Source organism: Peromyscus leucopus, chromosome 12, assembly GCF_004664715.2.
Source record: "Peromyscus leucopus breed LL Stock chromosome 12, UCI_PerLeu_2.1, whole genome shotgun sequence".
Taxonomy (NCBI): domain Eukaryota; kingdom Metazoa; phylum Chordata; class Mammalia; order Rodentia; family Cricetidae; genus Peromyscus; species Peromyscus leucopus.
In genome coordinates, this window is record NC_051073.1 from 76852817 (window position 1) to 76878259 (window position 25443).

A 25443-nucleotide genomic window follows, 5' to 3' on the forward strand; every position below is an offset into this window, starting at 1 on the left:
TCTGGGCTCCATGGGCAAACCCACAAACAGATGCATACACCTAATTAAATTTTTTTAAAAAAAATTATTTTTAGAGCTGAGGATCAAACCCAGGGCCTAGCGCTTGCTAGGCAAGCGCTCTACCACTGAGCTAAATCCCCAACTAAATATAAAAATTTTAAAGTTTTTTTTTTTTTTAAAGAAATAATATTGTCATTTCTAGGCTCTCCCTCTGTTATTCGGGCACTTAAGGACTCCATAAGGAGACCTGTGCCTCTCCCTGGACTGCCCAGTGCCATCCGGCTCCCCCACCTTCCCTGTCCACGAGCAGCCTGCCTGCCTCCAGGGAAAGGAACCAGCTTTTTAGGCCAAGAGGGCCATCCTTGCCTTTCGAAATGTTCCCTGTCATTTAAGGCCACAAGTGTCACTTCGTGATAGACTTGCTCTTTTCCTTTGCCCCTCCACCCCTCGGGCACGCGGGCCGCTCTGCTCCATACTGCCTTGTGTCACTCCCGAGGGAGCAGGAGAAGGTAGGGTCAGAGTTTTAATCCATCTGGGCTCCTAACTCCATCCTGTACCTGACTTAATGCTCCTTGACAAGCCCCAGCAAATAAATGTTTTCCTTGGCTGAACATAATTGATGCACACACCCCCTTCCCAGCATTACCTAATTCTCCTCCATCATGGTTGGTTCCACCTGGCACAAGAGGCCTCCACCTGCCCCTTGACCTCAGGCCCATCAATCCGTCCCTCTGCTTCAGTACCTGGCTGACAGGGCCTCCAGATTGGCGCCGATAAATAGCCTCTGGCCAGGCCTGTGGGAAGGAGAACCTGCCGGGTGTTTCCTGGCTCGCTCTCCCTCCCTCCCCTCGCTTGCCCTAGCTGCTGCCATCCATGAAGGGGCGACGCTCCGCGCAGCTGCGGCCCTGGCCCAGAGAAAAGGTGTATATCTCCGTGGCAACCCATCACCATGCAACAGGGTCTCCCGGGATACGGCCTGGGATGCGCTGACGTCAGCACCGAAGGCGCTAGCGAGCCAGCCCGCTGGCACCAAGCCGAGCGGAGCAGACCGGCGCGGGGGCGGCCTGCCGGATAGCGCCTCCGCTTGCAGGAAAAAGAGAGTCCGAAGCAGGATGGTGAGGCAGAAACAGGGAGGGGTCACACGAACCCTAAATGTGAACTCCCCCCCCCCCCACACACACACCACACACACAAACATGCACAGAAAAGGCCCAGCACCTCTGGCAAGTCCTGGCTGTCTACAGAAGGACGCGGGGACCGGCTCCAGCCTCGGAGAGTCCGAGCAGATCCCAAGGAAGACAGAGAAAGACCACGAGGGAGTTCGATCCACTCCACAGCCCAGGCAGGGTCCGAAGCCACTGAGGAGCGGGAGGGAAAGGTGTTCGTCTGGATCCCCACTTCTACCAAGCAAGATCCCCATTTTCGTTTTTTTCTTTTCCATTTTCATCATGCTGCCATGTCATTTTTTATCACCCTTCCCCCATCTCTCAGGCAATCTCAGACCACCACGTACTCTCCCGTACCCTGAAACCCCCATCCCACATTTCTGCCCTTTTGTGGCAGTTCAATGAACTCCTTCCTCTACAAATATTTTGCCATCAAAACGTAAGGTGAAGCCCAAACGTGGGTAAATTCTGACTCTTCCCCAGTTTCTCAACCCTTGGAAAGTGCATGAAATTCTCCCACTAATACTGTCGCCATCTCCCACTTCCCCTCTCCTCTCCTACTCCCTCCCTCTCTCCAATCTCAACTGGTCTAGGACTCTATTCTTTTCCAACAAACCCATGTTGTTGTTGTTGTTTTTTAAGTTTCCGTCCTTGTAAGTCATTCCCTAATAGCCCCAGCCTGAGTCTGGATCCAATAGCTACACCACAGTGATTTTCCTCTCGGTATCTGGTGTGCCTTCCTCCTCAGCTTCCCATCACCTCCCAGATCACATCCATGGTCTCTGGTCTCACCTCTGCGACTTGTCTGACAAGTCCATCTTCCTCCAGGCCCTTCACGCTGCCACAGAAACATTTTGCCCAGCACAGAGATCATAGGCATGCTGGCAGTGTCGATGCAGAGAACCCAAAGCTCGAACTGCTTCAGGCTCAGCTCCCAGTTCTATTCTTGTTTTGGCTCCGGATGCCGAGCCAGTCCCCTCCCCACTTGGAACTTGTGCCTAGTCACAGAAGGAGAACACTCCTCCTGTCTCCTGGCTTTGAGGAAGTGGGAGTGCCAAGGGCCTAGCCAAGTTCTCTGGGGCTTGGGGAGCCGCAGCCCGTCCTTAGCTTACACAGTACCAACTGGCCATGTACAGAACAACTAACCTTTCAGCTGGAGCAGCCGGCTCTGTCCCTGAGCCTCAGCCAGGTGGTGGTCCCCAGAAATGCTACCAACCAGAAAGAAGACAGGTTACTGGCCATCCCTGACCCCCGCTGGTACCTCGGGACTCTCAAGGCTAGCGCTAGGTCCAGCCGAAGTCTTTCCTAACTACAGAAAGGGATGGCTTTCTGAACTCCAAGCAGACCAGGGAAATCACAGCACCTTGCTGCTTCTCAAATGCATAACCCACGAGGTTAATCCGGGGACTACAAGTCCCAGAATTCATCCAGGGAAGTACAAATCTCAGCCAGAATTTAGTTGTAGAGCACCTCAAATATCAACCACACTGATGTTTTGTGTGACTGACCACCTGCTTGGGAAACCTAGGACCCATTCCAAATCCATTCCTTGACATAGAAGCAAGGTAAGCTGGCAGACCTCAGATGGCCAAAGCTAAGGCAGTGCATCCCACGTGTCTACAGGGAGACTAAACCCTGAGCAGGGGTCAGTGGCTTTAGGAAGACCTGGTGGCCTGCCTGGACTTTTTCCCCCAGAGTAAGGGTGATTTGGGGTGGGGTGGGGTGGGGTGTTATTGGAATAAAGTGTCTGTGAGCATGAGAGACTTATCAGTTTGCTCACAGATGCTCCACATGGGGCTTCAGTCCCTTTAATTAACCAGCTGGTTCTGAAGCCCGGAGCAAGTGTTAGGCAAAAACTCCGAGGTAGGGTAGTTGGCCAGTTTTTCCAGGCTGACTCCTGAGGATGACAGCACCCAGCTGGGAGAGGCAGGATCACAGCGAAGGGTCCCTCCTAAGACAGTGAGGTGAGAAGTAGGTGTAGGCAGAAAGGAGTATGTAGATACAGAAGGCTAGTTGCCAGGAGCCAGGAAGGTGGAGGTCGCAGGTTGCCAAGCGGATCCCAGGCTGTGCCCCTGCAGCCACCCTCAGCAGCAGGAACACAGAAGGCGAGCATACCACGGAAAAACCCAGCGGAAGGCAGGCCACAGAAACAAGCCAGTCGATTAGATTAGCCCCCTCCCGGTTCGCTCATCTGGCCCGACCCGCCTCCCTGGCGCAGGCTCCTCCCTCTCCTTATACCAGCCCCCTCCTCACCGCCCCTACCACCCACGGCCCCACCGGGCAGCTGTGTAGCCCGACTCCCTATCCATGCTCCGGCCTCCGCCTCTTACCCTGACCGGCTGAGCGCCGAGAGCCAATACAGCCCATGGCAGGGAACCCAGGCACGCTAGCCCGCGCTTGGGACCCGGGCCATCGCCTTGCAGAGGGTCGGGCCGCGGTCACCACCGGGGAGGGGACAGCCTGAGAGAAGGGGAGGGGGTGGGAGCAGCGCGTCTGCGGCCGCTCCCGGGAGAGGGGAACAGGGCCGGTGACGTAAGCGCGGGGCCGTGCCCACCCAGCGCAGGCGGGGCAAGCCTACGTCACAGCCACTCAGTAACAGCCTAGGTCTTCAAACAGCCTGCATCTCCAGGCCACTGCGGAGCCACGCTGAAGACAGAAGCCGGTAGGCCGTGCGGGCATTCTACACAGGACAGCCCTTTAATAGCTTCTATAGCTTCAAGGGTCTTAAACCCCAGGGCCTGGATCAATCGGAGCAAAAGTCCTAAGTACCCTACTGCACTAATATTCCCACATGTCAAAACGGAGAGCCCAACCCTCCAGAAACCCAACTCCCTGGGTTCCCAAAAGATACACTGGCCGTGTAAGAGGCATGTATCAACACTGATACAGTGCCAAGTCTAGAAAGGAAGATGTCCACCTACCCGTACTTCTCCAGCGGAGATCAGTAAAGAGGCGGTGAACTTAATTGAATTCATGTTTAATAATTACAGGCACCGTGCCCCCCCTTCCCCCTGCCCAGGCATCAGCAGGGGTGGTGCAGGGGCTGGGGCATATGCCCCCAGCAGCGAGGACGGCAGTCCCAAGAGTGATTTCAGAAAATAAAAAAGGACCCTAGAGGCAGGTGGTAGTGCCCCTCCCCCCTGCAAAGACACACCAAATTTCAAGACTTTATATATATCTCTGTGCCCCGGGGGGAGGAGAGGGACACTTGGCAGCATCCTGGAGGGGGGCCCCAGGCAGCCCCAAGCCATCCTGCCTCATCAGCCACTTTATTAGCTCAGACACATCGCACTACAGGCACCCACTGCCACTGCCGCCGCCGCCGCTGCCGCCGCCCCCCTGCAGTCCAGGCGGCTGGCTGGCTGGGCCATCCACGTGTCCATGGCTCCAAGTCCCCGGCCGGCCGGCCCCACCCGCCATCAGTTGTGGTCAGACTCCTCCTCCTCAGCCTCGCGGAGCCAGTTGAAGAAGGCGGTGACAGACTTGAGGGCCACGCCCTTGCCCTGCTGCTCGGCGGGGTCCTTGCTGGCCTCCCAGCTGTAGAAAGCGTCCTCCTTCACCACGTCCTCATCGTACAGAGCATCAAAGAACATCCGCAGCAGGTCTGCAGGCCACAAGGACACCAATTAGGTGACTAGTCTCTGTCAGAGATCCCTCCCAAACAGACCCTGACCTACCATCCTGGCATTCAGTGACTCTGACAGAATGCTAATCTCATGACACAGGAGACTACCAGCCTAAGAATGAGTCACATGGCCATTAGCATCCTTAGAAACAGGCATGTAACCCCAAATATTTGGGAGGCTGAGGCAGACAGATAAGGATCAAAAGTTCGGGGCCAGTGCTGGTAGCTTAGCAAAACTGTCTGAAAAGGGGAGAGAAAATTAGGCCAAGCGTGGTGGCACACACCTCTAATCCCAGCGCTCAGGAAGCAGAGGCAGGCAGATTGTTCCAGGCCAGCCTGGTCTACACAGCGGGCCTATGAAGGGGCAAGAGTCAATTCTCCACTTTTTGGCTAACATCAAATGTAGAGTCAGAGGAGAGAAAGGAAACTGTTAGGCACTGGGTCCACAGCTGCAATCCCATTACTTGGAATGTAGAGGAGGCAAGAGGTCCAATGTTAAGGCAAGCCTAAACTACATAACTAGTTTGAGGTCAGCCCAGACAACTTAAGATTGGATCTCAGAAAACAAAATGAAGAGCTGGAAACCAGACATCTGAGTTCAACCCCGAGTCCAGCAGTGGAGAGCCAGGACAGATCCTGACAAACACACCTGAACCCTCTCTGGCTTCTAGAGCGCTACACTCTCAGGCAGAGTTCCTCAGGTCCCGTCTGTCCCATTCCGCACAGCTACAGCAGTTGAGTTAGCCCAGGGACCTAGGCCTAGCTGTAAGGTGAGACCAGTAACGGCTCACCAATGAGCTCAGGCCACAACACGCCTCGGGCACCCCACCTGTGTATGGGCACAACCAACCCTGGACTTAGCCCACATTTCTCCTCTAAAGCCCACGCACACTCTGAGGACCCTATATAACTGCTTAACTACTTTGCCCTACACATTTAAATCCACATTTATCCAAGTTAAACATAGAAGCTATCTTTCAATTACCCTACAGTTAAACAAGATTCTTATACCGTTCTCTTCCTGTCTTAGCCAACCATCTCAATTTTTCCATTTCAGAATTTGACCCCTACTCTACAAATACTGTATTTTACTAAGAAGATCTCAATGTTTTAATCCAAAGTCTTTAATTGTTAGGTAGGCTCCTACCAAACTCTGTAGCATCCAGCATTTCCCACCACTTCCCTATCCTAAATTTTCTTTGGTTCACTGGGTCCTGCCCTATCTGCATGCCTCCACTTCCCCAATGATCTTATTCCTCAGGGCAATCTCATTATCCTTTTGTAACAACATGTTGGAGAAGGTGAGAGTCCCAGCAGGATCTTTCCAAGCAAGAAGCCTGTCTCCCCCACTGTAAAATGGAAGTAAACAGCTAATTAACAACATTTTAAAGGTATTTATGCTTCAAGTGCTGTTTTGGATTTTGTTTTTGTTTTGATGTCTGTAGCCCTGGCTGTCTTGAACTCAAGAGATCCACCGTCCTGTCTCCAGAGTGTCACCAAGACCAGCTAGAGGTTAGAGTGGAGTCTCTGAAACGGCCTCATCAGCATAGGTGGGCCTCTGGTGTGAGGATCACAGGGTATGGGCACCATGCTCAACTCAAAGTCTTTGCTTACAATCCCACAAAAGCCTCATTCCACCCAAAGCAAAGCCCTGCCACTACTTACATGACCTAAGAACCTGCCGCCGGCCCTGTCCACGTCTCTAGCTCCCTCTCATGACTACTGTAATCTGCCTTCAGCAGCTCTTTTCATGTCTTCATTCCAACTCAGGGCCTGCCTGCTTGCTCTGCCCCTGCTTGCTCTGCCGGTCAACCATTCCTACCCATCACCTCCCAGACCAACACTCACACTGTCACTGACTCCAGGCCAGCACAGAACTGTGCTCTATTTCCTCACTACAGTTACCTAAACCCAAGCATACCCAGGTGCTGAATTTGTAAACCTCAGTCTTCCAGTGTGTAAAAAGGAGATAAACCCACAATGGCTATGCGATAAGAAGGCAAGGTAGGCCAAGCATTGCAGCCTTGGGCCAGACACATCATGTCTGAAAGACACTGCTGCTCATCAGCTCTGTGTTGCTGTTACCTATGGCCGAGCCCAAAGCCGGCAGGACATCAACCCTCAAGGCTTAGATGAACTCACTCCACTGTAGGCAAGAAAACATGCACTGGGTAGGTAAGGCATCCATCAAACCTCAGGCATTTTGTTCTTCGCCCACCTTTCTTGGGTTGAGTACCTTCCATGACCACCCTCTTCTATCTGGCAGTCCCTCTGCCCACCCACCCCTGCAGCCTGGCTCTTACTGGCAGGCTGGTCTAAGGTCACTACAAGGGCCTGGAGGGCGTAGAGTGCTTGTAGCTCCTTCTGCTCGTCACTCAAGTATTTCTGCAGCAGTCTCGCTCGCACTTTCAACACTGCAACATCCACTCGGAGAGGATTCTCAACTACGGGAGACGATGACAAGGACAGATGGAGCGAATGCAGGCTGCACCTGGCTTAGCCCCGGGGCCCAGACCACCCCCTCTCCCTCCACTTGTCTCCCTGGCTCCTTACAGACAATTGCAGAATGACAGACAGTTGTCATGAGGGCTCGAACTAATGTATTGGATGCTATCTGCTGCTCACTCAGGTTGGCCTGTGCAGAAAAACAAAGGCCCTTAAGTTATAAATAAGTTATGTCCCCACTCTCGTAACCTCCCAGACCATCCCATCTTAACCCACCTCCCTGCCCATCTTCCCCACTACCCAGGGTAACTAACACACCTCTATCCAGTCCAACACCCGCTGGTTGCTGCTGCCCTCCGTGAGCAGCTTCTCCAAGTGCCTTCGCAGCTCATCAAAGGCAAGTGCCCTCTGGCCAGGAGCTTCAGACTCTTCTCCCAAGGTATATTCCACCTTCTGTAAGCAAATGATCCACACAGCCAAGGTCAACAAGACCACAGTGTCAAAAAGCCAAGATCAGCTAGCACCAAATACAGAATAACTAAACTCCAGTCCCAAACCTGTTCAGCCACAAATGAGCCAACGTCTTGGCCTTCTGCTAGAAATTCCCTCCAGCTCAGCCCAGCCTCTCGCCACAGCATCCCCACCTTTTTGGGACCCTGGAAAACAAAAGACCAATTCAGCACCTCACTATCTACCTCTCTACCCATGGCCTCTAGCTCTCAGGACTCAATCAACTGTCTGCAACAGTCCTCTAAGTAGACCACATAGATCCCACCCTTCCCTGTCTAAATCCAACTAACATCCCAAGCAAGGGAACTCACCCACCACCACAGTGGTGTGACATTAGGAGAGGGAAAAGCCTCTAGGAAAAAAAATCAATTAGCATTTGTAGGACTCTTAAGAAATCACTAGATCTCACCCTAATATATTCCTAGCATATATATTTCACCTACATTTCTTTTCCAAAGCAGCTTTGTTGAGGTGTTTTTTGTTTTTTTTTTCTTTTTTTTATACTTATTGTTTGGCAGACCTGGAGAGATGGCTCAACAGTTAACACTTGTTTGGGTCCCAGCACCCACATGGTGGTTTCACAACTACCCATAAGGCCAGTTCCCAGGGATATGACACTCTCTTCTCACTCAACTCTGCAGGTACATGGCATACACATGAGCACACACATACATACATACATACATACATACATACATACATACATTTAAAAAAAACATACAAAACAAAAAGAAATAAATCTAAGATTTTTAAAATGCATTTTCCCCTCCCTCTTAACCAGAGTTTTTCATTACCCCAAGTAAATGAGAATGTCAGCTTTAAACAAAAACAAGTGCCAGGTGGAGGCGGCCCACCAGAACCACCATGGACACACAGAGAAACCCTGTCTCCAAAACAACAAACCAAAGAAGAATAGATACATGAATTGGTTTCCTAAGTTCAGAAAATCTTAGCAGCAACAACACCCCCAATACCCTCATAAAATTTAGATCCCTCGAGTCCCTTTCAATCTTCTCTCTCCAAGTTCTAGAGACCCAAACTCTTCAAACTACACACCCCAACCTCTTACCACCACGGGCACCACTCCCAACTTGCTTTTCCCAAGACTTTACATTCTAGTCACTTCCATTAACTTTGATATATTTCACTTATGTTGCTGAAGTTGCCATCTCTTGCTTTTTCTGTACCAAGTTGGAGTTCATACTGTTTAACCGCTGTAACCCCAGGGGCACAGTACTTTGTGAATGTTCAAAGAAACACTGATCAAAATGAATAATAAATGAATTAACCACAGGTCTAGGGTCTTTGCCAATCTTCCTTCAGTCCCTGAATACATCCCCTCTGAAAGGCCAAACTCACCATGCTCTTGCATAAGAGACCCAGGATCTCCAGCAATAAAGAAGTAGCTTTGCCCATGGGTCTCAGAGGCTTCGTAATTTCCCTGTAAGAGAAATCAGTCTCCATGGCCTCCACAGCCCTCAGTATTACTCCACCCCTCCAAACACAGGCAGCATTCAACTTGTCTCACTCCATCACTCACTCAACTTACCTCTCTCGCACCCACAGAGGGAGACAGGGAGGACTTACCTAAAGAGCTCTCCCATAGGCACCCCATCTTCCTGGAGAATGGGTGTTATCAGTTCTGCCAGGTAGAGCCATACATGAGGGATGTCAATTTCCATGTCCTCAGCCAATTCTAGTGTTTCATATAGCCTGAAAAGGGAAGGAGAAGTCAGGGCATTTGAGGAGATGGACTGGATTACCCTGCCTTCTAGGGAAATATAGCACAACTAAGAATCAAATATGGAAGCCCTACAGAAACATTTTCAGACATGAGACAATCTCAAGCTAAAGCTACCTTCACCCCTCACAAAAGCTAACTGGAATGGTTGGCCTACACAACGCAAAGTTCCAGGAATTCCACAGGGGAGCAGGAAGTGGTGTGGGTATGTGGACACGGAAGGCCCACGGGAATAAATCCATCCTACCCTTGATAGTACTGGGCCGTCGAGAGGTGCCCTGCGCAGAGCAGCTGGTGCAGCAGCCGGCCCATATGCTCACGAGCAATGGTGCTCCGCTCCAGCGTGGACTCGATGCCATGCCGCACGAAGATGAAGAGCAAGGAGGGTGAGGCCAGCTCCTGGACACACTGAACTGCCTCCTGAGGAGGGCAAAGCATACAAGGGAGAAAGCCGTCATGGCCTGACCAGTCGGCACAGCCCCTCCCCTCCCTTCCCAGCAATCACTAGTCCCTTCCCAGTGCCAACCTTCATGTCATTGAGATGGAGATATTCCTCAATGATGGCCTTAGATTTCTTCTCCACCTCATCCTCAGAGAGTGCAGCCTTTGGAGGGCTCACCGGAGGTAGGGTGGCTTCCCGCTTCACTAGGGGAGAAGAACTTTTCAGTTACTCCTCTTAACAGAGTCTAGAGGCCCAAAGGAAATTGGGGAGCACTGAGTCCCACACTGGCCTTCTCCTCCATTCCTCGGCCGGTCTGCCCTTCCTACTCACCAGGATCCCGACCGCGATCTTCTGTGAGGCTAGCTGCCTTGCGCAGTCCTTCGGGCTGGGAAGGCCGCTCTCTACTCCGCTCCTCCACTTCCTTGCTAAAACTTCGCTTGGTGGCTGGTGTTCTGGCACGATCAAGTCGGTCCCCACGGTCACCTCCCCGCTCACTCCGCTCTAGTCGGTCTCCCCGGTCCCCAGCCTTCTCACCTCGTTCCCGGCTTAAGCTACTCCTGGAAGAGATACATTGTTTCTCATCTGTACTGGCTCAAGCACTTTCAACATGCAGGGCAGCTACTAGGTCTCATTCTTGGTATCAAGGACATGCCCAAGCAATACAGGTATGAGAAATCTCTATGCTTTGACACCAAAGCTAATCACAGTATTCTATGAGAACAACCCCACCCCTAAAGCTCTCACCTCTGTACCACACGCCTGTTATCTGTGCTCTCTGCAGGTAATGCTTGTTGAAGAGCAGAAAAGCGATTCAAGGTACTAGTAGCTGGACGAGTGGCATCTGAAGCTAAGGAGACAAAAACTGCATGAACCCACTTCCACCTTCCAGGAGCTGAGGTTACGAGAGCGCGCAGCCATGCCTCACTCCCTCCTACTACTCTATGCACCCCTTCATCGTTTAGGACTCTTGGTCATAATGCTGACCGGAAGTAATTCACCCCGACATGTACATGCCTCCTGGATCCATTCCTAATTACTTACTGAGTTTCCTGTCGGCAGAGGAAAGACTACGGCTCGAGGGAGCTGAGAACAGCAACTAGCCAGTCCCTACAGCGGCCTCCATACCTGTCTCTGAGGGCTTGGCTCCTGAGCCCCCGCTGCTGCCCTTGCCCCAACTCAGTCGCCCTCCCGGTGCAAAGAGCTGGTTGTTAGAATCGATGGACCCAGGCTGCAGAAGGAAAGACAGACAGTCGACTCACGAGTCTCACCTAGCTAAGCCTTTAGCCGAGGACACCACCACACATAGCCACACTGGTAAGGAGCGGCCCAACTGAGGGGAGGCAAGCTTCTACTCTAGTCAGACAGGAACCGGTTCAGCTTCACAACCCTGCCCACTACTCACTCACTCTGCCACTCCAGTGTGAAACAGTCCAATACAGCAGGAATGACTTGTTACAGCCTGGTAGTTACTCAGACAGCAGAATTCAAACTCTACAGCTTTTTTTTCCCCTCAATCACTTCAAGTGTCAAAACTGTTCTTGCCTGGATTCTGGTGTTCCTGTCAGTTTGCTAGGACCAATGTGGGCAAACACCATTGCTGGTGCTGCTTCATTCAACTAGCCTAACCAGTCCAGCTGTCACCACCTAACCGTGGGGACTAACGCATGGCGCATCTCTCTCCACCCTCCACCTCACCTACTCCAGAATACAAGCCTACCTTTGTGATCTTGGTGAGCCGTGAGGTGTCAATGGGGCGGCTGCCTTTGCTAATGGGGACTGTATTCCAGCCACCATCATCCACAAGTGGAAGGCCACGGCCTGAGACAAACAAAGGGAAAAAGGACGGGGGGAGGGGAATGCTGGAATAACAAGTCTTTAACAACCCTTTCTGCGCCACCCTCATCCTCTTCCTCAGATCCTCAATCCCATCATGTGGTCTCAGTGGCCCAGACACGTGGCACTAACGGAAGTCATCAGTGGAAAGCACGACACCCTCATACCCTCCAGGAGCCTCCCTGTCTCCTCCTTAGCCCTAGCCTCACTCACTGATGGGCGGGCCTGGAGGGCCACCCCGACGCTTGTCGCTGCCCTTGGCCATGAGCTGCTGCACTTTGATATGTTCTCGGTGCTCTTCCATCTCAGCCTCCTTGTGGATCTGATCAATAGTCTTGGGACCCTGATCCCCTCGGCGTGGCACCCAATTGCTCTGGGAACAAAGGAAAACAGCAGTTATCTTGAGGTGATGGTGTCGGGACCTGGAGCAGCAGTTGAAGTGGAAGGAGAAGACACACCTGCCGCAGATCCAGTACATCCTGCAGCATAAAACGGATTCGAGATGAGGTCTTCTTTTCTTTAATGATTTTTTCCATTTGGTTGAAATACTGATCCATTCGAGGCTAGGAAGCAAAAAAAGGATCAAGTCAATAACCTCTCATACCTCACCTCTGACAGTGGCTAAGCAGCCCAGACCCCTCAGCCTGTATGTTCTCAGCAAACAGGAGGGCCCATATGCTTTACCCACTCCCCATATCCCAGGACTTCTACCTTGGCTTTGGCAAAGTCCAGGTCTTTGCCAATAGTGGTGAGGAGGCGGCAGAGGCATTCCAGGGACTCTTCATCATGGTTCTTAAGTAGTTTGACCACACAGTCATGCATTATTGCTTCTGTTAACATCTTCAGCTTGAATAACTCTCCGATGAACTTAATATTCCCTAAAGAGCGCCGCCGAGCTATGTCCCGGGCCTCTTCTAGCTCTTCTTTCAGGCGTCCCCGTTCTTCTGCCTGTCAGTCATAGGACAAAGATTATGTCAAAAAGATAAACCGGGGCTGGAGAGATGGGTTGGTCGTTAAGAACACCTGCTGCTCTTGTAGAAGAGCTGGATTCAGTTCCTAACAGGTGGTAGCTCATAACCATCTATAACTCCAGTTCTAGAGAATCCAGTGCCTGCTTCTGGCCTCCTCTGGCACCAGACATGTACACTGTACACATATATACATGCTGGCAAAACACACACAAAAACAAAGCTAAGAGCAAAACCAAAGTGACTTGGCTAAAACCCCCTTTTCTCTCTTTCTCTAGAGAGCCAGCCTTGTGTTCTAAGGGAAAAGAGCCCTTCCCCAGACCTCTAAAGTCAAGGTCTAACTGGTGGGGGAGGGTGTGAGTACAGAGTGAAACTGGCAATGTGTTTTCTCACCGTAGCAGCTTCATCCATCTCTTTTTGCTTTTTTTCAAAAACTTCATCATCATCTTTGTCTTTCTCAAATTCCTTCTGGCATCGATTTAACAACAGTTTTCGAAAATTCACAGTCACTGTTGGCTTTTCTGTAGTGGGCACTTTCAGCTGTTGGCCAAAGAGAATAAATACCACACTAAGATCAGCCCAGGCCTTCCAAGTCTCCTTGACCCTGAACGTCTATACTGTACCTCACTTAGCTGCCTTAAGACAAGGGGGCACCAAGGACAGCTGGACTCCAGGAAGATGTAAGAAGCTACACAGTAAGATTTAGAAAACTGGGCTACAACAAGACAGCTCAGTGAGTGAAGAAGCCTGCCATGCAAGCCTGGCAGTCTTAATCCTCAGAATCCAAGTAAGGTGGAAGAGAACTGACTCCACAAAGTTATCCCGCCTGCCCAACGTGCACTGTAGCAAACATGCACCCATATAATACACTGGCACGTAAAAGAAAATGTTAAATAAATAAAAGCATGAAAAAAAATCTCCAAGAAGCCGGGCGGTGGTGGCGCACGCCTTTAATCCCAGCACTCGGGAGGCAGAGCCAGGCGGATCTCTGTGAGTTCGAGGCCAGCCTGGGCTACCAAGTGAGTTCCAGGAAAGGCGCAAAGCTACACAGAGAAACCCTGTCTCAAAAAACCAAAAAAAAAAAAAAAATCTCCAAGAAAGACTAAACAGTGGAAACTAACCGCCATGAGGCAGCGGCACATGTTGGCGTAAGCCACAGAGAAGTTGGGCTCTGAAATGGCTTTCTCAAAGATGAGGTCAATAACTCCTTTGAGGCGTTCCTCAGTGTCAATGGCCAGCTGTGTCACTTGCTTCATCAGCTGCTGGAACATCTGGGGTGTCAGCTTATTCAGGATGGAGCGCACCCTGCGGAACAGGTCCTGTGGGGCAGAGAGGACAGAGTAGACAGGATCTAGTTTAGTACTCAAGATAAAGACAGGGTGCTGAAACAGGACGAAAGGGTAAGGACTGAGCCCAGACACTGGTAGTAAGTATGGTGGACTCAGGAGAGTGGCTCAGAAGGCAGATCTTGAAGAGCAGGATGGAGACCACAGGCAGGATGTCCCAGTACCTGGGTTTTGCTTCCATCAGCATCCTCTTCCCCTCGATCCTTATCAGCGGCTGTCCGTTTGCTACTGGGTTTCCAGGCCTTCTCGGCTTTGTTCAGTTTTATGTCTTCAGTCATTATCACCGAAGAAATGATCTTTCGTGTTTCCTTTCGTGGGCCCTGTTGAGATCGCCTGGGTCCCAGGCCAGCCTGCTGGACAAGGGAGGACGACAAATGAAGGCAGAATAGCAAGTACAGTGTGGGACCCCATTACCACAGTCTCAAGACAGACTTAAGACCCCACCCTGTTACCCATCTGCCCCGCAGGCAGGCCCACTCACCGGCCCTCGGGTCAGCTCCCCACCTGGCCCACCCCTTGGGGGCCCACGGTTGTTTAGGGCTGGTCTGCCAAGGTTCGCAAAGGACGGGGTGAAATCTGGGCCGCAGTTTATGCCAGGTAGTCTGGAGGGATCCAGCGCCCGAAGTGGAGTTTTATTGGCCTGCAGAGAAGGTGCATGTCTTAGAAATAAATGGGTTAGGGTTCCTGATGTCTCCTTGTGGACTTCAGGCACTTCCTTTCTCAAAACACCAACCTTGTCCAGGACCACATCAGTGATATGGGGCAATCCTTCTGGTTTCTGCATACTGGCAAAGATAAACTGAAAGCCCAGAAGGAATTCCCTGTCATATCGCTTCTTTTCTTCAAGGTTCAGAGGCTTCCACTGATCTGCATGACAGGATGCATCAGTCACACTGTAGTCCTGCTATAGGGCTACATTTCTCACAGAAATAGACAAGTATTGCTGACCACTCAATCCTTCCTTAAACACACCTGACTTGTACTCATATTTCTGTTCCCCAGGCTGGATATTCTCAGCATTGTGAATTTTGTCTTCCTTAGAGTCCCAAGTTTCATCTGCTTCCTCAGGCTGTGGGGGCACAGTGCTGCCCTCAGACTCTGGGCTTGGGTTGCTGCTTGTGGGAGGCTGGTTCTCTACCTCTGGTACTGCTGGGTCCACCTTCAATCATAGATGAACACCCAGGTTCAGTTGCATGGATGGTCACTGTCCCCAAACTGTGCCATCTCCCCTCAACTAATTCTCTTGCTCCCTTACCTCCTTGAAGGCATCTAGAAGGTCACCCACAGCCTCCTTCTTATTTAGCTCTTTAATTTTCCGCCTCCTCTTTGGCACAGATACTGCCACTAAAAGAAAAGAAGGAGGGAGAGGGGGACCAAGGTGTGAACGATTTTAATAAGTATCCAACTATCCCTAACACATGGAGAAAAATAAAATAAAACCAGCCACAGCATTCCCTCTACCCATGACTCCCACTTTAGGCTCTAAAATCCTCCCTGTAAGCCAGGCATCGTGGCACATTTCTATAATCTCAGAATTGGGAGACAGAACATAAAGATCAGTCTGGGCTACATAAGACCTTGTCTCAAAAAACTTTCTTAGGGTCTATCACAGGCCCCCAAATGGGAGCCCATTTGTGGGAGGCTATGCACAAAAAAGTGGTGCACGCCTTTAATTCTGGCACTCGAGCACTCGAGCTTGAGGCCAGCCTGTTCTGCATAGCAAGTTCCTGGACAGCCAAGCTATATAGGTACCCCATCTCAAAACACCACAGAAGAGCAGCCAAAGGTGCCAAGTGGGAGGAAGAGCACACGCCCAGATGGGCAACATTCAACATCATCTAGCTACACCTCACCTTGGGTGGCTGCTGCCACCTCTGAATTCTGAGACAACTGGGCTGGAACAGGAGCACTGTCGAGGGGAGGGTCCTCTGCTCCCTTCTCACTCCCGGCTTCCCCACCTTCCCCGCCTTCTTCTTCCTCCTCCATTTCTTCCTCCTGAGCAGAGGTGTCTGAAGGAGCCACAGGTGGAGTGGCGGAGAGAATGGTGGCTGGTGCCACGGATGAAACCTCCTTGGCCTGTTCCTCTGGCTCACTGACCGGGCTTAAGTCCACAGCTGGTGGCGAGGGGGCTCCATTGAGCAGTTCCTCAGGTTGGGCAGTTGGAGCAATGGGCACAGGTGATTCTGAAGCACAAGCTGAAAGAGGGGGAGAAGCTGGCTCTGTGCTTGACTCCACCTCTGGTTCCAGATCCTCAGATGGGACCATGCCATTGGGCTCATGAGTTTCTGCCCTGTGAGGCTCCAGGGATGTGGAAACCTGGAGAGGACTGGAAGAGAACTCAGACTCTGGAATGGGTTTACTGAGTGTCACTTCTACTTCCAGGATGGGTTCAGCAAGAGTGGGTTCTGGAGAGAGGCAATATGGCTCCCCAGCTTCACAAGAGATGGGGGTCGATTCTTCTACAGACATTTGCATCATCCCCGTTGTCATAGTGTCCCCAGGAATAGAGAGGACTCCAAGGTTAGACTCAGACCCCGGCTCCAAAATCGGGGGTGGTGATGGGGTTGGAGAAGGCGATGAAGGCTGAGATTCTGTGCCAGGGCTGTGCTCTGGGCCAGGCAGTCCTGGCCGCCCCCCAATGGCTGCTCCCTGTGACCGGTCATCTGTACAACAAGAAGAGAAGTCATGACAGCAAGTCCTTCACAGCAACAGTGTTCTTCCTCCTAGCCAAGGTTACTTCCAATTGAATATTCTCACCCCACATCCCAATCTCCTCCCACTAAGGCTCTTTTCCCTTCTCTTCCAAAACAGTCTAATTTCAAACCCACTATATGAAACCCAACTCACTCTTCTCTGGTACTCAGTTCACATCGCTCCACCTCCTTCAAGTTTAAACACTCATACATCATCTCCCCATAAAAGTTGTGCGACTGCTTTCCTTACCTGGCCGGATAATGACAGCAACCTGAGGCGACTCCCCATTAGGCTGAGGCTCCAGACCGCCTCCCGTCTGCAGGACACAAAGCGTTATAAGTTTGCACTGAAGAGTTCCACACCCTTCTTTACTAGAGTCATTTCTACTTTAGCTCTGCCTAGAAATCCAGGAAAGCAGGGAAATAAACCCCTTAGGTGAAGGCAAAGATCAAGTAGTTTGGGATTCCAGGGCAGAACAGCTGTCCAGGCCAAGGTATCACTCCACGGGTGACAGTACCTGGGGAGGAGTGGGCGTGGAGGCAGTACGGGCCCCAGACATGATCTCTTCTGTGATATCCTTCCCTCCTTGGTTTGGGTCTCGAATTCGGATCTGGGGAAAAAATGCTACAGGATGAGTGGGAAGCAGGAGGAGCCCACCTCTCCACCCTGTCCCACTCCTAAGACTCTGGGCCAACCTCCCACCCCTACTGGGAAGCAGGTGGGTGGGTGCCAGAAACCCCATGAGTTCTACTGTCAACCCATCCGGCTGCTCTTGTAGTCACTGTCCTAGCCCCCACCCCTAAGACTCTTGACCTCACAGAGCAGCCCTGTACATCACAATGCCCCTCCCCTCTACCCACCAGCAATCCCTAAGTCAATGGCCATACAACCTGGGGCTAAAGCCCCCCATCTAGCATCCAGCTAGCTCACTTGTGGCTAGTCGGCCTGATCTCTAGGGGTAGGGCCCAGATGCAGTGGGTGGAGCCAGGGTGACTCAGCGGCTTCCCCAGCCCTGGCACCCTATTCTGGGCACCATGCCCAGGGCTTGAGGACTGAGCAGAGGCGTAGGCCTCCAGAGCTTCCAGGACTAGGGGGTGAGGAGCACAAAACAAACCATTTCCAAAGCTAACCACCAGCAACCCCAAACCAATCACAGGTCTTATGAACCTACTACCGGAGTCCAAGTCTCTTAGGAATTTCCCTGCTGCTCACTTTAGTCTTGCCATGAGTTCCTTCTACACTGCAATCACCTTACAAGGAATCTTTGTACTCCACAGACCGGGATTTCTGCTTAAACTCAGATGAAGGTCTATGAAGTTTTGCACCTACAGGCACAATATCACAACACCCCAGCGACACCAGACCACAAGTAGTTTCCCTTCCCAGATATCCCAGAGCCCCTTGCTGCTACTCACGGTTTTCCGCTCTCTCTTAGGAGCAATCTGGGGTGGCTGGTTCATCAGAACTGGGGCAGGAGCCACGCTAGCAGGAAACTGCTGTACACCTTGGGCTGGATAATAGGCACCAGCTTGAGGGAAGGAGGACAGAAAGGAAGATTCGTGACAGCATCAGGACCCAAACATATACTAATGTCTGTCTGACCACCTCCCACTGCAGAACCTCTCATCACACACAGCCGGCCCCTTGCCCTGCCCTGCCCGCCTCCCTAGGGAATTAGGTGTCTGTCAAAGCAGGGGAACCAGTTTGAACTGCATTTACAAGAATTCCTCACATAGACACACACACCTTGTAGGCAGGAACTCCTTCCTCTCTATGCTACAAGGTACCTGTTTTATCCCACAAGGCACTCTTGTGTATGTACCCAACCTAAGCAACACACATGCACACTCTCAACTTGAGACATAATCAGCTCTTTGGCAGGGAATGAAAAAGGGTTTTCGCACCATTCCACTCAAGCTAACTCCATTCCCAATCCAGCCCTTTGCAAGGGGTAAAGTAACACTGGACCCAAGAAAAATAAGATTTCCCTAAAGCAATTGTTTCCAAAGTGGGGTGCACTTATAACTCATCCTAAATCCCACTGGTTCCTCTTGAAAACACCAATGGCAATATCTGTTTGAACCACACATATATACAATCATATATACATGTATTAAATGTACATACTTCCATCTTCCCAATGGGAAAATATTTTTAGGTCCTGCTGTAAGCTAGCATGGTGGTGCACACTTGTAATTCCAGCAATCAGAGGCAGGGGGATCACTGCAACTTTGAGGCTAGCCTGATTTACAGAGCAAATTCCAGGCCAAGCCAGAACTACATAATTCAAGATCCTGTCTCAAAAACAAAATCAACTGCTATATAGATCATAATAATGCTCTCATTGAACATAATGAAAGAGTTATGAAAACCACTCAAACCCATGTCATTGCTTCCCAACTATGAAAGAAACAGCAAGAAGTCTAACTAACTTGGCTTTCAAATCAGAGCCTGTATTTCTTTCAGTTTATGCTGATATGCCTGTGTGGGGGTATGCATATGCCTGCAGGTACCCAAAGGGGCCAGAGACTTGGATCCTCCAAGCACTGAAAGTTAGACAGTCATGAGCTACCTGACATGGGTGTTGGTAGGAACTTGGGCCTTATGCAAGGGCAATTTCCTCTTAGCCACTGAGCTCTCTATGGCCAGCCCTTTCTTTTTCAAATGATTGGTTTATTCATTCATGTAGTGGATGCATGCCCGAGTGTCATGGCTTGTGAGTGGAGGTGAGAGGACAACTTACAGGAGTCACTTCTCTCCTCAGTCCACCCAGGTCCCGGTGACCAAACTCATCAGTGACCAATGTCATCAGGCTTGAGGGCAATTGCCTTTAGTCACAGAGCCATCTTGAAGGCCCTGGTCCTGTGTTTCTTTTATGCTTTTTAAGATAGGGTCTTAACATGTACCCTGGCTGTCCTGGAACTATGTAGATCAGGCTGATTTCAAACTTACAGAGATCCTCCTGCCTTGGCCTTCTGAGTGCTGGTTGGGATTAAAGGCAGGTGCCGCCACACCTATCTTGATCCTGTGTTTCTTTTTTCTTTTTTTTTGTTTTTGTTTTTCGAGACAAGGTTTCTCTGTGTAGCTTTGCGTCTTTCCTGGAACTTGCTTTGGAGACCAGGCTTGCCTTGAACTCACAGAGATCCACCTGCCTCTGCCTCCCGAGTGCTGGGATTAAAGGCGTGTGCCACCAACGCCTGGCCGATCCTGTGTTTCTTTAAATGGAGAAGATTCCAACCCTCTTGGCAAAGAGTCAAAGCTTCCTTCCCTTACCAACAGTTAAATATTAGGCACTAATCCCTATCATCTATTAATCCTATCATTTAAAAAATAAAAAGCACGCCTAGGAAGGTCTTAGAAAGCAGACCACTTAAATGTTCCCTAGGAGGCACTCTCACCACTGACCCCTTCCCCTGCTTACCGTAGGTCCCAAACTCGGTAGGGCTTGCACCCGGATAGAAGCCTGGGGCTCCTGGCTGCACAGGGTACTGCTGTGTTGGGACAACATATGTGGAACGCCCCTGATGGGGGTTGGGGAGAGAGGAAGGAAAAGAAGATGAGGAAAGCTACAAACACCACATGTGATTATGAAGTAGGGTAAGCCAAGCCTGGGCAATGTCTCTAAGTCCCACCTCTACAAGAGCATCTAGAAGAGGATCTAGATGTACAAGCATCCAGAAGGCCAGGTAGGAGAGGTGGAGGATGAGCACAAGGTAGTCTGGCTTCCAGCCCCCAGCCTCACCTGTCCAGGGATGTAGTAGGCTCCTTGGGAGGCTGAATAGGAGATCTGGGAAGGGATCATCATTACTTGGGATCCAGCAGGGTAGACATGGGCAGCTGGGCCAGGACGGGCAGGGGCTGCACTCTGCACTCGGGAAGCTGCACTGCTCGGGGGCTGGGCCCGGCTAGGGTAGAAGTGCTATCAGGAAGGAGGAAGCAGTTGGAGTCAAGAAGGGGGGGAGTGAACAGCAAAATCGGCACTCCACAATGTCTATACAATCTCAGAGTACTGTAACCGGAGCATGGAGACCAATCCTTCCAACCCACATGATCAACTGATGGCTAGCGGCCTCTTGTACTAACATTTGCCTCCAAAGTTAGATGAATACTTTGTATCCTGTACTCTCACTGCCATGCACACCCGGTCACCTCTAGACTAACCCTCCAGAGTCTTTCTAACATCAAGATGCATCATGCCTAAGTAAAGCCCTTGAGAGCAACATACTCCCCAGCATGCACTATTCCACCTCAAGTACCGAGGTTGACGGCTACATGCAACAAATTTCCATTTCTGGGGTACTTGCTCTTCAACAGTTAACCTCTAACATGCAGTTTTTGGACTCAAACTGAAGACCTAAACAGCAAACAAGGCCCCACCCTGAATACCCCATCTGTATCTAGCTATGGACTAGGGTAGGGGATGGGGTGACACCAAGAGGTGGCTCAGGATTAGGAAAGGGGTATTACCTGCAGAGACCTGAATCCTCCCTGAGAGCACATGGGGACAGGAAAGACGACAATTATCCCCAAGGTGATGGAGGGGGTTTAGGGGGAGTGAAGTAGGTAGGAAAAAGAATCCAGCCGGGCGGTGGTGGCGCACGCCTTTAATCCCAGCACTCGGGAGGCAGAGCCAGGCGGATCTCTGTGAGTTCGAGGCCAGCCTGGGCTACCAAGTGAGCTCCAGGAAAGGCGAAAAGCTACACAGAGAAACCCTGTCTCAAAAAAACCAAAAAAAAAAAAAAAAAAAAAAAAAAGAATCCTTCCACTTGGGAAGAACTTGGACAACAGAAAAAAACGAAAGCACAGCTGGAATGTTTATCTCATCACAGTTCAAAGAGAAAGCGAAGAGGAAGGGGTAATGGCAGCCCCCTAGTGTAAGAGCTGGCAGCAGGGCCCACAGCACTACCCCAATTCTCAAAGGTGCAAAGACCCAGTAATGCCACTCTCAGACTACAAATTTCACAAAGGCGAGCCACCATAAGTAACTAACACAGCATGAAAGAACACAGAGCAACTGTCAGGAAACTGGGGGCAAGTACACAGCCTCCATAGTTTCCATATTCCAAACCAGCAGCACATTTTCCCAGTTCCCACCCAGCGACCTACTCTATCCACAGCCACAGCCCCTCCCTCACCTGGCGGGGCTGAGAAGGCGTGTTCATTTGTGTCGCTTGTGGCGTGCTAAACACCACCGGTGCAGTCTGCCCCGGGGGAAACGCTGGCTGAAGGGGAGAGACCAGAGTTCAGCAAGAGGGGAAGCCTGGGTGGGGCTGCAACCCAAGCCGGTGAAATAAGGGGAGCAGACCTGCAGCAACAGCCTACAGTAGTCCACATGCTCCCTCCCTGTGACAGCCCCAGGGACAGCCAGGGGCCCTATCTCAATTTGGCAGCAGGCAGCTGCACTTTGCCCTGACACAGAGGGGGGGTGGGAAAACCGAGAGCTGCATGACCTCCACCCCACCGGAGTCCTGCTCATTTCGCCTGGATTACCTGTGGGAGTCCAGGGGACCTGGCAGGTGGGGGGCCTGTGGGCTGAGGAGCTTTGTTCATTTCATTTGGTGCCACATCAGGGTCCCCCCAGCACCTGTTGGAAAGAGCAGAGCTCGGAACGGGGAAAGGACCCAAGCTTACGGCAAATGGGCTGGGGGAAAGGTTGTATCACGAGATAGGACTAACACGATCAAGGGAGGTGCCAAGGGAATGCAGAAAACAGAGACGATCCAGACTGTGGACCCCACCAACACACCGAAACACCCCGACCCCACCCTTGTCTGCTCAAACAGCCCCCACACTCACCCCCTCGGTTAAGAATAAGTCCACAGTGCGGCCTACAGGTTCTGGGCATCCGAAGGCCTGGGGTTGGGAGGTGAGGGGTATCAACCTGGCTCCACGGGGCCCAAGACCAACCAGACCGGAAATTCCAGGTCTCGCTGGCACCAGGCTCCCGGATCACAAATGAAGCCGGCTGCTTCGGCCGTGGTGTCCCCACCCCCCACCCGGGGACACCGGGTTCGGAGCCTGCCGCGGGGCACTCGCACGGGGCCGGAGAGGCCTGAGGCCGCCCGGGAACACAAGCCAGGAAGGGCGCGAGTCCGGCCACACCAGCAGGGCGGGCGGCGACGGCCGCAGAGCCGGCTCGGGGCAGGCGAGGGTCGGCCGCCGGGCGGGGCTGGGGGCTCCTCCCTGCCCGCCGCCGCCGCCGCCTCCCTGCCCTGCGCAACGCGGCCAGTGCCAAAGAACAACGTGTCACTTCCCGGCGGCCGCCCGGGGCCCGCAGGGGGAGGGGCGGCGGGTCTGCGCCGTGGAGCCTGCGCCGGGCCGCGGCCCTGGCCCAGCGGAGGTGGCTGTCGCGCCGCCGCCCCGGCGCCCTCCCTGCCCGGCCGGCCGGGCCCTGCTCCCCACCCCCACCCGGGCCCGGCCCGGCACACGTGGGCCGGGGATCGGCCTGGCGACTAGGGCCTGGGCGCGGGCGCGGGGCCGGGGCGCCGGGGCGGCGGCGCAGGGTGGCGGGCCCCGGCCCGGATGGCGGCGGATGCGGGGGGAGGGGTGGGGGGCCGGGTCGGGCCCGGACATGGCGGCTTTACCTTCAGTCTCCTTCAGTCCGCGCGGCCGAGCCCCACGCAGCCGCACAGACGTAGTCCACAACCATTTCCGGCTCCCCGCACAGATCCCGCTCGGCGGCCACCGCTTCTCCGCAGGCGCAGCCGGCGCCCCACGTGACCGGCGCAGAGGGCGGAGCCGCGCTGGCGCTGGGGGGAAGCACATGGGATTTGCTCCGCCCCGTCACGTGACGCCCACTGCCCGCCCTCGTGTCCCCTCCCGAACTTTGGAACTCCCAGGCCGACCCCCTCTGAGGCTCTGGCGGTTCTTTAGTTCATTCATACTTTGCGCAAGCATTTATTGAGCGCGTGAGTGCTATGCGAATTGACGGCCGGGAGCTGAGAGTGCTGAATTCAAACGCAGTCCTGCCCTAGTAAATGGTACACTGCAAATTATGGAGTCTCTGAAAATACTTTAGATTTTAATCTTTGATAGGCCTTTTAACAAAGGAAACTGAATGTTGCACCAAAATAACTGACGCATTCTAACTTAAAACGCAATTTTACATGCGCTGTTTTAAAAAAAAATTCACTGGTTCCTAGAGAAGGGCAAAAGTCAATCATGAAAACTTGGGAATAATGGAAGAAGCAATCTCAGCATAGTGTACAGACAGGTGCATATCTATGACCTCCAGAAATTTATATCTAAGGCAGGGAGACTGGCATGGTGGTTCACTGGTTAGAGCACTGGCTGCTCTTCAAGAGGACCTGAGTTTAATTCCCATCACCCATATGGCAGCTCACAACTGTCTGTAACCCTAATTCTACATGATCATGTTGTCTTTTTGGCATCTTAGGCACCAGGTGTGCATGTGGTACACAGACATACATGCAAGCAAAACATTCATACAAATAACTGTTTAAAAATAAAATTTTAAAAATAGGAAGATTTGCCTGGTGGTGGCACAAGCCTTTGATCTCAGCACTCAGGGAGGCAGAGGCAGGTGGATCTCTGTGAGTTCAAAGCCAGCCTGGTCTACAGAGTGAGTTCCGGGACAGCCAGGGATACAGAGAAACCCTGTCTCAAAAAAACAAACAAAAAGCAAAAAGGGAAGGTTTAAAACCAGCCTAGCTCAAGTTTCAGCTTTTTTTTTTTTTTTTTTTTTTTTTTTGGTTTTTCGAGACAGGGTTTCTCTGTGTAAGCTTTGCGCCTGTCCTGGATTTCGCTCTGTAGACCAGGCTGGCTTCGAACTCACAGAGATCCGCCTGCCTCTGCCTCCCGAGTGCTGGGATTAAAGGTGTGCTGCCACCACCGCCCGGCAAGTTTGAGCTTTTAACCATATTTTTTTTTTCAAGATTGTTTTTTGCTGGGTGTGGTGGCACACGCCTTTAATCTCAGCACTTGGGAGGAAGAGGCAAGAGGATCTGTGAGTTCAAGGCCAATCTGGTCTACAGTACAAGTTTCAGGATAGCCAGGGCTACACAGAGAAACCTTGTCTGGGGGGGGGGGGAACAAAACAAAAAAATCCTGCAATCTAAGCTATGGTGGTACACACTGCCTCCCGAGTGCTGGGATTAAAGGCGTGCGCCACCACCACCCTACTCTCAACAACAGCTTTTAAGAAATAAAAGCAAAATGTACACTTAGTGGAAAGAAACAGGGTGAAAATGTGGAGTGTTTTGTGACTTTTCACTTGTGTTCAGTGACTGCTGTCACATAGGGCTCCCTTTTCTCCTGGCTTTCTCTTTCTTTTCTTTTTTTCTTTTTGTTTGTTTATTCGAGATAGGGTTTCTCTGTGTAGCTTTGGTGCCTTTCCTGGAACTCACTCTTAGCCCACAGAGATCCGCCTGGCTCTGCCTCCCGAGTGCTGAGATTAAAGGCGTGTACCACCACGTTTGGCTCTGTTCCCTAGTGTGGCCTGGAACACACAGAGACCCTGCCTGATAAGTGATTGGATTAAAGGTGTGTGCTGCCTGACTTTTTTGTTTACTTAAAATGGCCAGCCTTGGGGCTGGAGAGCTGGCTCAGAGGTTAAGAGCACTGACTGCTCTTCCAGAGGTCCTGAGTTCAATTCCCAGCAACCACATGGTGGCTTACAGCCATCTGTAATGAGATTTGGTGCCCTCTTCTGAC

General features: G+C 51.8%; 2 protein-coding genes and 1 non-coding gene across 16 annotated transcripts in view; all 3 read right to left on the reverse strand.

Annotated features, from left to right (window-relative positions):
* Positions 1–3703, reverse strand: part of Fam131a (family with sequence similarity 131 member A) — a 9673-nt gene extending 5970 nt beyond the window's left edge. The window contains exons 1-3 of one of the 6 annotated variants that reach the window (XM_028857601.2): positions 3497–3527; positions 2313–2374; positions 1219–1358 (exon numbers count right to left, since the gene is read on the reverse strand). Coding sequence is in view for 1 of the 6 variants with exons in the window: in XM_028857598.2 (XP_028713431.1) it covers positions 1219–1358; positions 1959–2046 (228 nt within the window). In the remaining 5 variants the exon portion in view is untranslated. The other 5 variants (XM_037209878.1, XM_028857598.2, XM_037209880.1 and 2 more) reach the window with 5 other exon arrangements.
* A 424-nt stretch (positions 3704–4127) lies between these two features.
* Eif4g1 (eukaryotic translation initiation factor 4 gamma 1) lies at positions 4128–23499 on the reverse strand. 9 transcript variants are annotated; one of them, XM_028857589.2, is made up of 34 exons: positions 23355–23489; positions 22567–22623; positions 22261–22354; positions 21906–21992; positions 21238–21258; positions 20513–20689; positions 20192–20261; positions 18186–18298; positions 17288–17380; positions 17020–17086; positions 15930–16739; positions 15332–15420; positions 15049–15235; positions 14810–14943; positions 14558–14716; positions 14241–14429; positions 13852–14049; positions 13124–13270; positions 12474–12710; positions 12221–12325; positions 11976–12135; positions 11647–11747; positions 11055–11157; positions 10674–10776; positions 10260–10486; positions 10014–10132; positions 9735–9907; positions 9334–9459; positions 9106–9187; positions 7794–7892; positions 7555–7689; positions 7345–7426; positions 7095–7235; positions 4128–4770 (listed from the first exon to the last, which is right to left on the reverse strand). In XM_028857589.2, the coding sequence occupies exons 3-34, from the start codon at positions 22318–22320 to the stop codon at positions 4586–4588; spliced, it is 4779 nt and encodes a 1592-aa protein (XP_028713422.1). In that variant the 5' UTR covers positions 22321–22354; positions 22567–22623; positions 23355–23489; the 3' UTR covers positions 4128–4585. The 9 variants fall into 9 exon arrangements, with proteins under 9 accessions (XP_028713422.1, XP_028713418.1, XP_028713415.1 ...); XM_028857585.2 differs by having other exon boundaries at positions 14241–14426; positions 20192–20291; XM_028857582.2 differs by having other exon boundaries at positions 20192–20291.
* Positions 11837–11911, reverse strand: LOC114683335. Its single transcript, XR_003733146.1, has one exon. It is a non-coding gene; the product is annotated as a small nucleolar RNA SNORD66 (small nucleolar RNA).
* Positions 23500–25443: the final 1944 nt, after the last annotated feature.

Excerpts from the sequence above, each read along its gene's own strand:
- Eif4g1 (XM_028857584.2), bottom strand. The coding sequence starts at position 22,320 with ATGAACAAAGCTCCTCAGCCCACAGGCCCCCCACCTGCCAGGTCCCCT. Across the intron at positions 13,271-13,851 it reads TGTGCCGCTGCCTCATGGCG|CTGAAAGTGCCCACTACAGA; the intron begins GTTAGTTTCCAC and ends TTTGGCCAACAG. Across the intron at positions 12,711-13,123 it reads AGATGGATGAAGCTGCTACG|GCAGAAGAACGGGGACGCCT; the intron begins GTGAGAAAACAC and ends TATGACTGACAG.